This window comes from Rhinoderma darwinii, chromosome 1 (genome assembly GCF_050947455.1).
Source record: "Rhinoderma darwinii isolate aRhiDar2 chromosome 1, aRhiDar2.hap1, whole genome shotgun sequence".
In the NCBI taxonomy this organism is placed as follows: Eukaryota; Metazoa; Chordata; class Amphibia; order Anura; family Rhinodermatidae; genus Rhinoderma; species Rhinoderma darwinii.
The window spans coordinates 551,787,099-551,801,663 of NC_134687.1; the positions used below are offsets into that span (position 1 = coordinate 551,787,099).

At 39.7% G+C, this 14,565-nt stretch overlaps 1 protein-coding gene across 1 annotated transcript in view; it reads left to right on the forward strand.

Annotated features, from left to right (window-relative positions):
• The window catches only part of BDP1 (BDP1 general transcription factor IIIB subunit), a 121,061-nt gene that overhangs the window by 88,382 nt on the left and 18,114 nt on the right, over positions 1–14,565 (forward strand). The window contains exons 30-38 of the mRNA XM_075847521.1: positions 651–793; positions 1,797–1,983; positions 3,430–3,542; positions 4,517–4,670; positions 4,797–4,900; positions 5,536–5,689; positions 11,825–12,024; positions 12,286–12,631; positions 14,027–14,101. Coding sequence (XP_075703636.1) covers positions 651–793; positions 1,797–1,983; positions 3,430–3,542; positions 4,517–4,670; positions 4,797–4,900; positions 5,536–5,689; positions 11,825–12,024; positions 12,286–12,631; positions 14,027–14,101 — 1,476 coding nt within the window. The remainder of the gene's footprint in view (positions 1–650; positions 794–1,796; positions 1,984–3,429; positions 3,543–4,516; positions 4,671–4,796; positions 4,901–5,535; positions 5,690–11,824; positions 12,025–12,285; positions 12,632–14,026; positions 14,102–14,565) is intronic.

A 14,565-nucleotide genomic window follows, 5' to 3' on the forward strand; every position in this document is an offset into this window, starting at 1 on the left:
ACTTTTTTTATGCGTGCAGTCACTCAATCACTTGACCGCAGCTAGCTAGATTAATCCCCATTATCCCTTTATATATGTAATCCCCATAGTCACTGTAGATAACATATATGTAAACCCCAGCATCACTGTATTTTATAACCCCCATCATCCCTGAATTAATGTATTCCCCATCATCACTGTAGATACCATGGGGACGGGCAGCTCGCGGGCACCGAGGAATAACATGAACGTGAAGAAAATGGTGCTGGCATTTAAAGCATAAGCAAAGAATGAATGGCGTGGGCATTGAGGAGGCTGTGGACAAATAGGATGCCTCAAACCCAGGTATAAGTCAGAAGTCCCGGGTTTGAGGCATCCTATTGGTCCACAGCCTCCTCAATGCCTGACCCATTCAATTCTTTGCTTACGCCTCAATGCCCGCCCCACTTTCTTCGCGTTTATGACATTTCTCAGTGCTCGTGCGCTGCCCACCAAGAAAATTTAGTGTCCCTGGAAAACCTCTTTAAGAAATATCTGTTGATAACCAATCACTCTCCTAAAGTATAGCCACAGAAAGTAAAGATATTTACTGCACATCCTAGTCCGTTTCACTTCTAAAAAAAAAAGATGCCAGTTACATTATGAAAAAACTAACCATTTTTCTTTGCCAGATGCCAGTATGTGAGGCAGAAACGACCCACTTGCTTGCAAAAAGTAATGAAGGAAGTTCTGTTCCTGAAGAGGATTCTGTAACTATGGAAAGACCTGACAATGGAGGATCTTGCGAGGCTTCTGTAGATTCTACACCTGCTATGTATGTTTGTGTAAAGTTAACGCATTCACATATTTCCTTGCAGCTTGTCGGATTCCCTGAAGCTCTTTATTCCTTTATACGGCTGAAAATCGGCATGCAGGCAGAGGAAAATATGCCTCCAACTTCCAAACTGAATTTTGAGTCAGATTTTCCGCCTGCAAAAAACTCTGTGTGAACCCGGCCTAATTGTCCCCATCATTTATAGAAAATAACCAAAAACAAAATATACACACACATAACAATAATAGAGAATTCCTCTGCCCGAGCTCTTTGTTTAACTTAAAAAACTCCTGTAATAAAAAAACGAAACAAAATAAACTGTAATGGGTAAATTTAGTAATTCTATCTGAACTTTTTATGTTCTTATGTAAATTTCGGTCACATGGTCATCCACCGTTCACTATATCCTTGCTGTTTGCTCAGTACACCACAAGACGGCAGAACAAGACAGCACTTTTTTTTTCTTCTTACCAACAGGATTTGTTGCAAACATTTTCATTTTTACATCCACAACATAAAAAAAAAACAATGCAGGAGAGGAGTAGGGAGGGGTGAAATGGAAAAAAAATATGATCAGAGGCTGTTTTCTATTGTGACAACAACCGCAGTGAAGAAGACCTCATAATCCACCAGTGGAAAGCCGCCATCGGCGAGGCCGTAAAAGATGCAACACCTGTAGTAATTCCAAAATGAATTATTAGTGTGAAGTGTGAAGTACTGCGAGCCCCTATTTGGGTTAGTTCGCTGTGAAATAAATATTTATTAGGGGATGGTCCTTTCTGAAGGAAGGAGTTCATGCTTGCCTGTAGGACAGATGATTCAACTGGTATTTGAAGGGAAAGGGGGGACGGGACGTACAGACCGGAAGGGTCTTCGGTAGCAAAGTCAAAGAGTATGCGCCAAAACAAGTAGAAGCATACATTCAGCCACTGTACATTGATACACAAACGAATTGAATGAAATTGTCGAGCTCCGATTGTAAGCTAGCGTGCTTCTTTTTCAGGACTAATAAGGAGCGAAGTGCGTCTGATGATGAAACAAAGACACTGAAATCGGTTATAACAAGGGGCAGATTTCAAAGACCGAAGCCAAATTTAAACAAAGCGGCTCCCAGATCAGTTGCGTGTGCTCCACTTATGTCTGATGTCCAGAAAGAAGAGGAGAGAACCGGCTCAACATCCACTGATGATGTAAGAAATCTGAAGTAGTTCAAATTAATCAACTTAAGACTAAAAAAAGTCTTCTCCCTCATGTGATGCATGAGAATGCGACCCTAGAATAGTATCCTTGTTTAAATGATATAACTTTTGCACAATCTGAGTTTCAGAACTCTTTACTCCCCATTGAAGTCCGTGGGAAAAGCCATTCTACGGTTGCACAACAGTGTTCTCTTTCATTGACTTGAATGGGATGTGACTGCTGTGCAAAAGTTTTGTATCACGCAGCGGGATCAGACAACAGCAGGTTTTGTTGACTGTTGCAAATGCATTGGGCAACACAATATAGACCTAAGGAGCGTAATCTTAAATGTGACAACTGCTAAGGCAGAAGCCGGGTGATCGAAGTTACTGGCCCACATTTATTATGCCGTTTACGCCAGGTTTTGGTGGAAACTATGACAAATTGCGACTTTTCTTTCCATCGGAATTTGGAAAGTGACAAAAGTTGGTGTGCTCTCCAAAAAGACTTAGTCTTACTCAAATTTATTAAGTAAAAATCTTAAGTGTTGCAAATTAGGTAGTTTTATTGTTCTGCCTCACACGTAACACTTTGGAAATATGCAAGATCCAGGGAGGTGTGCTGCCAATGATAAAAGTTTATGCATTTAAAATGATGCAATCAGCCGATGGACCAGCATAGATAATCCTCAATAGTTCAGACACCCCTCAAAAAGCTAAGCTGAACTCCGAAAATGCAGAGGGACAATTTTTTTCCTACATGTGATCTCTGAACGCTGCTTGGAGTAAAGGCTACACTTCCCAGAATACAAATCTCAAGAGCAAGCCCTGTGCAAACATTTAATAGATTTCAGCTCTGAAGTCTGCAGAAATCATGGTCATCTTTTGAACACCATTTTGCAGTTAATGTATGAACATAATGTACATAAAAAGTTGCGTAACCTTGGAAATACCGTGCATCACTTATCTTACACTAGTATTGAGTTATATGCTGTATTATATCACAGAGCTGCATTAAAAAATTCTATTAATTTCCAACAATCCACAAGCTGATCCACATAGCCGAGCTCCCATAATGCAGTGGGGATAGTTAGTGTTTCCTATATAAGATTACTGTACAGTTCCTGGTGTAAATATGACACTACCCAAAAACAAAAATGACCCAACCAAGCTCTATGTAGACGTTATGCCAGCAAGGCATCCTGGGAGATTTCTGTTCTAAAGCCTGCCGAATTGTGAATGCAGCTTTCAACTATAAAACAGACTTTAACTCTGGATCAGTACACGTTATGTAATGCGTTTTATTATCAAAGTTACTCAACTTTTATATGTAGATTTATTTTATATGTAAAATGGTGTTCAAGGGTGAATATAGGCTTGAATGATCAAATGTGTGTGTAGCCTACATCTTTCATTCAAGATTAAGATAACTTTTTTTTTTTTCTCCCATCATTTTAGAATGATCCCAAAATGTCACTGGATGTTGACACGCTATCAATTGGAGATGCAGGGAATGAGTCCTCTACAGTAGAGGATACATGTGACCGAGCTGTGGTTACAGTGCTTGCCCAGTAAGTTACACTGATTTAGCCTTTGTAAGGTGTAAAATACAACAAAAAGATGCACATTTGTCTTTCAGTAGCTGCTAAACCGCGCTAATGTGAGAGGTTGTCTCACAATACGCGAATAGTGTTTAGGAGGCCACACATTCTACTGCAAGTGAAACGTATAACCCGGCACCTATTTGAATGATTGGACGACCATGGTAACACATGGTAGACTGAGAGCCCCAAATGGATAAGGGTTATCAGGATGGGCCCCTTCTTCTTCTTCTTTTTTTTTTTTTATATATAAAGACCGACAGTAGATTTTAACTTTAGTCCTTACGTCTTAAGTCATGTTTTTATGTATTTGGTGTGATTCTGGTTTAGAAAACACATTGTCAGATACCCTACTAGGGAATTCTGAGTTAAGAGGAAGATCTTCTGTTCAGGAGCCTCCTCAACTAGCCAGAGTGGAGAGTAGCTGCAAAGAGCATCTTTAATTCTGAACTCCTCCATGCATTGACTTCAGGGGCATTGTGTAGTATAGTTTACCCTGTGGTGGTGCTTCAGGGAGGATACCAGGTTTCCCCACAGATTACAGTTGATCATTGTCGATACATGCAGCGGGACATCCTGTGATCAGGTTATTGTCAGTAGACCCTCTAACAAAAGTATATTGTCCAAAACCTAAGGCTGGATTTACACTGCCAGATTTCTTAGCCGGTAATGAGCGCACTGATCAAAGATGAACGAGTGTTAGATGGTTTGTTGACTGATCACTGCCCCAATTTAAAAAAGGGCAATGATCTTGAACGCGCATTCGTACGAGCGCTAGTTTTCCCGATGATTGTCCCCAATCAACTGTTATGTGGAGGTCTGTTTGGCGGGGTCGTTATGCTATTGAGCTACTTCAGTGCGGTGTGACATAGAGGGAATGAATGTATGTGTATATATAAAGTAAGATTTGAAACTTTTAATTCATGTAAAAACATTTTTTTTAGAGTGGAAGAAGCCACAAATGATGCAGGACATGGTGAAACGCCTTCTTTAAAACCGCTCCGCACCAGATTTCAAAAACCTAGTCCAAACCTTGGGAGATCAGCTGTGAGGAAGATGACATCAACTAAAGAGCCCAAAACTTTGGTTCCAGAGAAGGTCAGAGCCCATTGGAATGAAATAATTTGAGTTGTACCTAAGAAAGGAGCCGGTAAAAATAAAACCAGGCACAACACATTGAAGTCCTATATCGGGAATAACTTTGAGGGGGAATTGTTTTCACAGGGTCAAGAAACATTGAAAGTCATTGGGAAGAATCCAGAGCTGTTGAAAAACGAGGACATGTCTGATACGCCTATTGCTGGTCTTGGCTGTGAAAAAGCTGGACAGTAAGTAGGAAACCGTATGGTTTCCACCTCAAAGTATCTTTTAATATTTGAAAACGGCACAATTCGTTTCCCCTGGACCCCTTTCAGGTTCAGTGGGTGACTATGTTTTGTAATAGAGCAGCCCCATTGATATCTTGTTTAGGTTTAACCTCGAGTTCTGGCCCTCCAAAATATCTCCCTTCTCCGTTTGGCTTACCATAGAGGTTCCATTCAAGGGGGTCCCCTGCCGTTCTCTTCTAGGCTCAGACCTGCGTTGGGCCACTGCTCCTGAGCTGGTTTTGTTTTCACACGCGAGTCCTCTATCTACTGGTTAGCATGCAGAATGAATATTTCTTATATGAACATTTCACGGCTTTTCACAATGCTCAGAAGAGATGGACCCGCAGAGGCTTCAGAAAAGAATGGCGGGGATTTCTTTAACTGCACCTCAAGTGAGTGCAACTTTGGGATATGGTCTGGGCCATAACTCAGATGATTTTTCTAATTTTAACCCTAGTTACACTTTAAACATCCTTTTATCTAAGATGTTCCAGAGTTTGTAGTCTAAACCTAACTTTATAGATCGTTTTTAATCATACAGTTATAAAGATGCAGATTATTTGACGTTTCTGATGTCTGTTCCTCATTTCATTTAGCGCTATTGAAGAAAAATCTACAGCTATCAAGCCAGCTCAGCTGAAACGTGGCAGGCTTCTTAGACCAGTGCCAAACCTTGTAAAACCGTGTATCAAGACCTTGAGCCCAATACAGAGCAAGACAAATGATCTACAGGATGCTCCTATGCTGAAAGTAAATATTTTTTTTTATGACACTTGACAAATAAGTTGAAGCTTGAAGGCCTTATTCACACTATGGTATTTTACGTCCATGTGCTGTCTGTTTAAATAACTGACAACACATTGTCAAATGCAATGCAATGGAGCTATTCACACATCTGTTTTTTTTTACAAGCGTGTCTCCGTTGTGTGAAACTCACCGCAAGTCCTATTCATGTCTGTTTTTAAGTCTTATGGGTTCATGAAAAGCATGGATGTTCGTGTGCTGCCTGTTTTTCTTGCATCAGTTGCTAAAGAAGTGCAAAAAATATATAAAATAAAAGTAGTGCTCGCAGAGGAGAAACATGGATAAGAAAAGCGAATGGCACACAAAACCAAACTGACTTAACACGGACAATCATATGGATGCAAATTGGACGCTCGTGTGAATAAGGCCTATAACCTATTACAAATGAGCATTCATTGGCATTGTTGATTCCTTTATGCAATAAAGTAGGTAGCACAGCACGTGATGGCATTGGGTGTTAAAACGCCAGCTCTTACGTTGATGTGCTTATTTTCTGTGTTTGCACTTCGTGTGTAAGTGTTATGCACTAGACCAGGAGATGATTTGCAGTAAAGCTGTTAACCCCTTCCCGACGTGTCATATGGATACGTCATGGAGAGCCAGTGATTCCCGCATTTTGCCGTATCCATACGACAAATGGATAGCATCGGCTCAGAAGCTGAGTCGGTGCCATCATCGTCTGGTGTATTACAGCGGACATCCGGCTGTAATGGCAGGGACTGAAATCTGCTTCGATCCCCGCCATTAACCCTTTAAATGCAACGGTCAAAAGCGATCGCTGCATTTAAGGAGTTTCCAGCTCATCGGCACCCCAGCAATGAAATTGCCCGGGTGCCGGTGGCTGCAATGGCAACCGGAGGCCTAATACTGGCCCCCCAGTCTGCCTAGCATGGAAGTCGTTCAGGCTCCGCCTGGAGGCGGGACCTGAAAGGCTTCCGTAGCCGACTGCAAGATGGCGCCGGCTCAGGAGCTGAGCCGGCTTTATCAGTGGTGGATGTTGCTGTATGTCAGCGAAAGCGATCGCTGCATCTTAGAAGTTGCTACCAGACCGGCATCTCTGCCCTGCAGGGCTGCCGATTGCTGGTATGGCAACAGGAGGCCTAACAATGGCTTCCTACTCTGCCATTACGGAAGCAGATTAGGCCTCGCCGTCACTGAATGACTGACAGATCTAATACATTGCACTACATAGGTAGCGCAATGTATTCTAAAAAAAATAACCAGACAGTTGGACCTTCAAGTCCCCTAGTGGGACTGAAAAACAAGTGTGAAAAAAGTATAGAAAAAAAATGTTTTAAAACATATAATAAAAGTTTCAAGTAATAAAATAAAACACAATCGCTCTTTTCACTTATCGTGTCCTTTTATTATTGAAAAAAAGAAACGATATTTGGTATCACCGCGACTGTAACGGCCTGAACTATAAAAATATTATGATGTTTATTCCATGCGGTGAACAGCGTAAAAAAAAACCCGAAAAAACTATAAAAGAATTTCAGTTTTTTGGTCCCTTTGCCCTACAAATTTTCAAATAAAAAGTGATCAATAAGTTATATGTATCCACAAATGTTGCCTATAAAAACTATAGCTCCTCTCGCAAAAAAGAAAACCCTCATACAGCTCCGTCGACAAAAAAATTAAAGTTATGGTTCTCGCAACATGGCGACAGAAATGTACATTCTTTAGTAATTTTATTGTGCATAACTGATTTAACCCCTTAAATGCGGCAGCCAATAGCGACCGCCGCATTTAAGTTGTTACAGCAATATCGGCACCCCGCTACGCGATTGCGGGGGCCGATTGTTACTATGGCAGAGGCAGGACCTAATATGCCCCCTGTCAGTGTGAAACTGACCGGTGTAATACCCTGCAATACATAAGTATTGCAGGGTATTATAACAACGATCCAACAATTGGATCTTCAAGTCCCTAGTGGGACAAAAAGTAAAAAAAAGTTACAAATAAAATGTACAAAAGTAAAAAAGTCGAATTTCAAAATAATAAAATGAAAAAAAATCGCCCTCTTTCCCTTATAAAGTCCCTTTATTATTAGAAAAAAATAAACTATGCATAATTGGTATCGCCACGTCCGTAACGGCCTGAACTATAACAATATAATGTAATTTATCCCGCACGGTGACCGCCATAAAACGACGATACCAGATTCTCTATTTTTAGTCACTTCAGCTCCTAAAAATGGAATAAATAAGGATCAAAAAGTCGCATGTACTCAAAAATGATACCAATAAAAACTACAGTTTGTTCCGCAAAAAACAAGCCCTCACACAGCTTTCTTGATGGAAAAATAAAAAAAGTTGTGGCTCTTAGAATATGGCTATGCAAAAACAAAATAATTTTTTTAAACTGTGATTTTATCGTGCAAACACCGTAAAATATAAAAAACGTATATACGTATGTTATCGCCGTAATCGCATCGACCCGCAGAACAAAATGAAATATGTCATGTATAGCGCACAAGGGAACGCTGTAAAAAAAAAAAAAAAAACAATAAAAAAAACAATAGAAGTTTTGACCGTCTAATTACACTAAATTCAGCAAAAAACCTATGGGATCAAAATGCTCACTATAACCCTAGGTAAATTCTCTTTAGGGCTGTAGTTTCCCAAATGGGGTCACTTCTGGGGGATGTCCACTGTTTTGGTCCCTCAGGGGTTTTGCAAATTCGACTTGACACCCGAAGAGCCAAATAGCGCTCCTTCCATTCTGAACCCCGCCGTGTGTCCAAACAGCCGTTTATTACCACATATGAGGTATTGCCGTAATCAGGAGAAATTGCTTTAGAAATCTTGGGGTGCTTTTTCTTCTTTATTACTTGTAAAAATGGATAATTTATAAGTTTTAGTGGGAAAAATTTAGATTTTCATTTTTACAGATGAATTCCACTAAATTCAGCAAAAAACCTCTGGGGTGAAAATGCTCACTATACCCCTTGATAAATTTCTTGAGGGGTGTAGTTTGGCAAATGGTGTCTCTTTGGGGGTGTCTCTAGTTTGGCCCCACAAGACCTCTTCAAACCTGACATGGTGCCTAAAATATATTCTAATAAAAAGGAGGCCCCAAAATCCACTAGGTGCTCCTTTGCTTCTGAGGCCTGTGCTTCAGTCCATTAGCACACTAGAGCCACATGTGGGATATTTCTAAAACTGCAGAATCTGGGCTATAAATATTGAGTTGCGTTTCTCTGGTACGACCTTTTGTGTTACTGAAAAAAATGGATTAAAATGGATTTTCTGACCCAAAAAAAAAGAAATTTGTAAATTTCCCCTCTACTTTGCTTTAATTCCTGTGAAACACCTAAAGGGTTAAGAAACTTTCTAAATGCTGTTTTGAAAACTTTGAGGGGTGCAGTTTTTAAAATTGGGTGATTTATGGGGGTTTCTAATATATAAGGCCCTCAAAGCTACTTTAGAACTGAACTGGTCCCTGCAAAAATAGGTTTTGGAAATTTTCTTGAAAATGTGAGAAAATTGCTGCTAAAGTTCTAAGTCTTGTAACGTCCTACTAAAAACAAAGGATGTTTAAAAAACGATGCCAACATAAAGTAGACATATGGGAAATGTTAGTTAATTATTTTGTGTGGTATTGCTATCTGTTTTACAAGCAGATACATTTAAATTTAGAAAAAATTCTCTAAAATTTGGTGTTTTTCACAAACAAATACTGAACTTAATGGAGTCCCTTTTTGGTCATTTTCACTGATTTGGTCCCTCAGGGGCTTTGCAAATGTGACATGGCCTCCGCAAAGCATTCCTGCCAAATGTCGCTCTCTTTTCTGAGCCCTGTCGTGCGTCCAGACAGCCGTTTATAACCACATGTGGGGTATTGCTTTATTGGGGAGAAATTGATTTAAACATTTTCAGTGCTTTTTCCCCTTTAGTCCTTGTGGAAATTAGAAAAAAATAACTAAACCTACATTTTCTTTGAAAAAAATGTAGGTTTTCATTTTCACCGCCTACTTCTAATAATTTCTGCAAAAAACCTGTGCGGTCAAAATGCTCACTATACCTCTAGATAATTTCCTCAATGGGTGTAGTTTCCAAATTAGGGGCAGTTGTGTGGGTTTCCACTGTTTTGTCCCCTCAGGGGCTTTGCAAATTTGACATGGCCTCCATTCCTGCAACACCATTCCTGCTAATTGTGATCTCCAAAAGCCAAATGGCGCTCCTTCCCTTCTAAGCCCTGCCGTGTGTCCAAACAGCCGTTTATTACCACATGTTTTACTGGGGAGAAATTGATTTCCAAATATTTTATTTCTGCAATAAACCTGTGGGGTCAAAATGCTCACTATGTCCCTAGATAATTTCCTTGAGGGGTGTAGTTTCCCAAATGGTGTCACTTTTGGGGGATTTCCACTGTTTTGGCACCGTAAGAGCCCTTTAAACCGGACATGGTGCTTAAAATATATTCTAATAAAAAGAAAGCCCCAAAATCCACTAGGTGCTCCTTTACTTCTGAGGCCGGTGCTTCAGTCTATAAGCATGCTAGGGCCACATGTGGGATATTTACTAAAACTGCAGAACCTGGGCAATAAGTATTGATTTTCATTTCTCTGGTAAATCCTTCTGTTACAAAAAAAAATGGATTAAAAATGAATTTCTGCAAAAAAGAATGAAATTTGTAAATTTCACCTCTTTGCTTTAATTCCTGTGAAATGTCTAAAGGGTTAAGAAACTTTCTAAATGCTGGTTTGAATACTTTGAGAGGTGATGTTTTTTAAATGAGGTGCGTTATGGGGACTTTCTAATATATAAGGCCCTCAAAGCCACTTCACAACTGAACTGGCCCCTGCAGAAAAAAAATAGCCTTTTGAAATTTTCTTGAAAATGTGAGAAATTGCTGCAAAAGTTCTAAGCCTTGTAACGTCCTAGAAAAATAAAAGGATGTTCAAAAAAATTGTCAATTTAAAGTAGACATATGGGGATGTTAATTAGCAACTATTTTGTATGATATAACTGCCTGTCTTATAAGCAAATACATTTAGATTTAGAAAATCTAAATTTTGTGAAAAATTTAAAAAATTAGCAGTGTTTTTCACAATTAAATACTGAATGTATCGAGCAAGTTTTGCCAGTAACATAAAGTCCAATGTGTCACGAGAAAACAATCTCCGAATCGCTTGGATAGTTGAAAGCATTCTGAAGTTTTTACCACATAAAGTGAAACATGTCAGATTTGAAAAATGAGGCTCTGTCAGGAAGGTCAAGTGGCCAAAGAGGGAAGGGGGTTAACGGGGTCACGTGTTTTTAGAGACGTAGAGTTTTGCGTACAATTGATTATTAGAAAAGAGTCTTGAATAAAAAAAGTAAAAAACAATCGGAATAAAGTATGTCTTACACTGAAGGGTTACTGGTTCCTTGAGTTGAAAGGCATATTAAAAAAAAAAAGACAAACTGTAATTTAAACATTGCCCACAAGACCTAACTGACCTTTTCCTAATTTCTGTCAGGAGACCCATTTTGTCATTGGTAATCCAGATTATTAATAGTAACCTATAAAGCACTGTGCATCATCATGGTGTTCTTGCTTCCTGCTCTCACTTGCAGCTACCCCCACTTTTTTGGTAATGTGGTACGTAATGATTTTTATGGTGTTTTTGGTGAGTTTTTTGCGAAGTGTATTTTACTACCTGCATTATTTTTAGGTGGCATTTTTCACATTGCTAATCGTGATTCAAAGATGCCACCAAAAAAGCCATAACTAAAGCAACACACATTGACACTTGCCGTTTTTGAAGAGACAAAAAAAAAAACCTATGAATGTTTGTGTGAGAAAAATGCCCCTAAATGCTGAAAAAAAAACATCAAAGCCCGTCCTGCTGCACATAAGAATGTCACTAAGCCGAAAAAAGGCAGCTTAAAAAACGCAAGTTTGTATTCATTCTATGTTTCCTTATTAACTTCCAGCTAACGTTTTGCCACAGCGGTTTTCCTAAGCGTTGTGTAAAGCCACATAAAACGACTATATTTTTTTTATTTTTGGTATTTTTTTGGAATTATCAGTACTATCTCTGTATTATACAGGACATCATGAAAAAGTGATTTTCTTTTCTTTCCTAAATAGATGGATAAAGATCACGTGGTAGCCACATCCTCACCAGCTATCAAAAGAAAAGCCTCCGATTGCCATGTTGACTTATGCCCCAAGAGAATTTGCCACCCTGACGTGCCCCAGAAGCCGATATGTCTGTCAGATGTTGAGGGGGGCCAGAGCAGCAGCCAGTCTAGCAGTGTGCAGGGCGATAGTACTCCCCAGCGTCCTAGGTAAGTGAAAGGTCTGCAGATGTAGACTGCCCAGGTCTGGTAGTGGTTTCTTTTTTTGGGGTTTTACTTTAACGTTTACTGCAGCAGAAAGTATTTTCTCATGTTTTCTCCTGGTGTTCATTGGATTGTAATGTTGCCATATATGTGAATTCCCCATGATCTACAACATCGTTTCAAGGAATGATGTCCGTGAGTAAAATGTTTGTACGTCCAAATATTTGATTGCTGTGTTAAAACTGGAAAATACATGTTATTTTTCAGAAGATTTGGAAAGCCTCTGAGGAAACTGTCCACAGCAGCATCTGTTTCACCCAAATCTGAAAATTCATTGGATCGTCTGGAGAAAAAAAAATCTGTGCATAATGTTAAACCAAACACAGTTAAAGTGTCAAATTCGGTGTCCAGCAAAAGCAAAGGGAAGACCACCCTGGTGAAGATCAGGGCTACACAGCAAGAAGAGGATGAGGAAGAAGATGCGGACTTGGGGATTGAAGAAGAGAGTTATGATCTTGCACCTGATATGCAGAACCAGGCTCCAGTGTTTGTTCCCTTCAGTTTAAGGTCACCTAAGCCAGTACCTGCGGAGATCGAAGAGACCATGGAAGAGGTATTGATTTCTGTGTACCTGGTATGGGAATTGTGTTTGTAATTGACCTTATGCTTTTTAGTTGCATCTTATGTGAAGTGGTTAAAGGGACAATAAACCTAAAGTATTTCCTGTCTATTTTTGTAGACCGTTCAGTACAGTCCGTTAACTGTTAACCGTCTCCGGATTGGGAGAAACTGATTGTGGTGTTCTTTAAGGGGGTTACGGAGAGGAAGCGAAGGGCTTGTTTTTTTGAAGGATGAGCTGTTACTTTAAATGGTGACCATAAAAACACCATATAATCTACCGGCAAAAGGAAACAAAAAATTGTGGGGTGGATTTGGGATAGAACTGCGACTCTTCCATTGTTTTTTAGGTGCGGTAAAAGCGGCATGTTAACATGTGTTGCCCTATTCTGAGACCTTTTTTTTTTTTTTTTTATTAAGTCTCGTTCGTCTCATTAAGGGACACAGACAATGTGTATGTGCTGTTGTCACTAGGAGGCGTAACAATAAGGATAAAAAAAAGTGCTGACTCCTACAGTATATACCCCTTCTACAGGCACTAATCTATTCAGTTTTAAGTGTCCATTTTTATGCTTTAGTGTCACACCTCCTAGTGGTAACAGTATATACCTATGGTCTGCGTCCCCCAATGGACTGAACGATAAAAGGATTTTACGGTGAGTACTCAAAAAATCCCTTCTTTTTCTGTCGATGGAGGGATGTGAGATGTTGGGCCGAGCTGTAGTCCTTATTGGTACCATTTTGATGACTTTTTTTTATTCCATTATTGGGGAAGTGAGGAGACCAAAAAAAAAAACAGCATTTCTATGATTTGTGTTTTTTTTTTTTTTTTCCCCTACATTGCTCATTTGGTGGGTTAAATCATGTGAACATTTTAATAGTTTGGACTTTTACAAATGCAGCAATACCAATTATGTTTTGTGGTTTGGTTTACTTAAGGGGGATATTGGATAAAGGTTTTTTTTTTTTTTTTGTACAATATAATTTTTTTTATTGAACTGTCTTTTGCTTCAGTCTCCCCCCTGATCGCTGGTACAATCCACTACAATACTTATGTACTGAAGTATGTTCTATTTACCAGCTCCTATTAAGTCCAGTCTCCGGCTTGGCTTGATATGAGTAGAAAAATTTCAGAACTTTGGGGGCCCTTGCTGGGCCCCCAGACTGCTATGGCAACCATCAGCACCCTTTAATCGCATTGGAGGGGGAGGGGTGATGGACTGACGGAAGGGGCTGAGCCCGTGAGCCTGCTCCATACTCCCCCCTTGGCGACTGTGACATACAGTTACGTCACATGTCGCCAAGGCGTTAATGTGCTCCTGGTATTATGTTTTGTAATGGATAGGTTTTGTATGTGCTTTTAAATATGTCATTTTTGTGTTCTATCCAGCTTGAAATACCAGTAGATGCTGTTTATTTGCCGAATAGTACAAACCAGGATTTGGGAAGAACGCCATTTCAGCATGTAAGTATTCATGGACTGGCCTAACACAAGAAGGTTGACCAATAATGACACCAATTAGTGGTTTATTTACATATTACTGCTTACTATAGAACTATTAAGCAGTTTAGAGTTGCTCTGTTTTTTCACTGCTTTTAAAATCTATAAAAGTTTTTTTGTAAAATGCAGAGAGAATTTTTAGGCCAGCAATTTATACACACACCAAACACACAAGTTATAAACCGCATTCACGGCTCATGTCTTGACCAAACCCGACATTTGGCGTTGTTGAAAACTCAGTGGGTATTTAAGTCTTTATGTGGAGTTCCAATCTTCTTTATGGGGAATTGATATAGTGGTCTTACTACTAGTCAGCAGGGCTGCCTGAGCTAGGTGCCACATCACCTGCCAATCTCCTTGATGTGGGGATGGGTATTGGTGACAATACAGTGGGCCCCAGTGTTAAGCCAGCCACACTACTAATATAG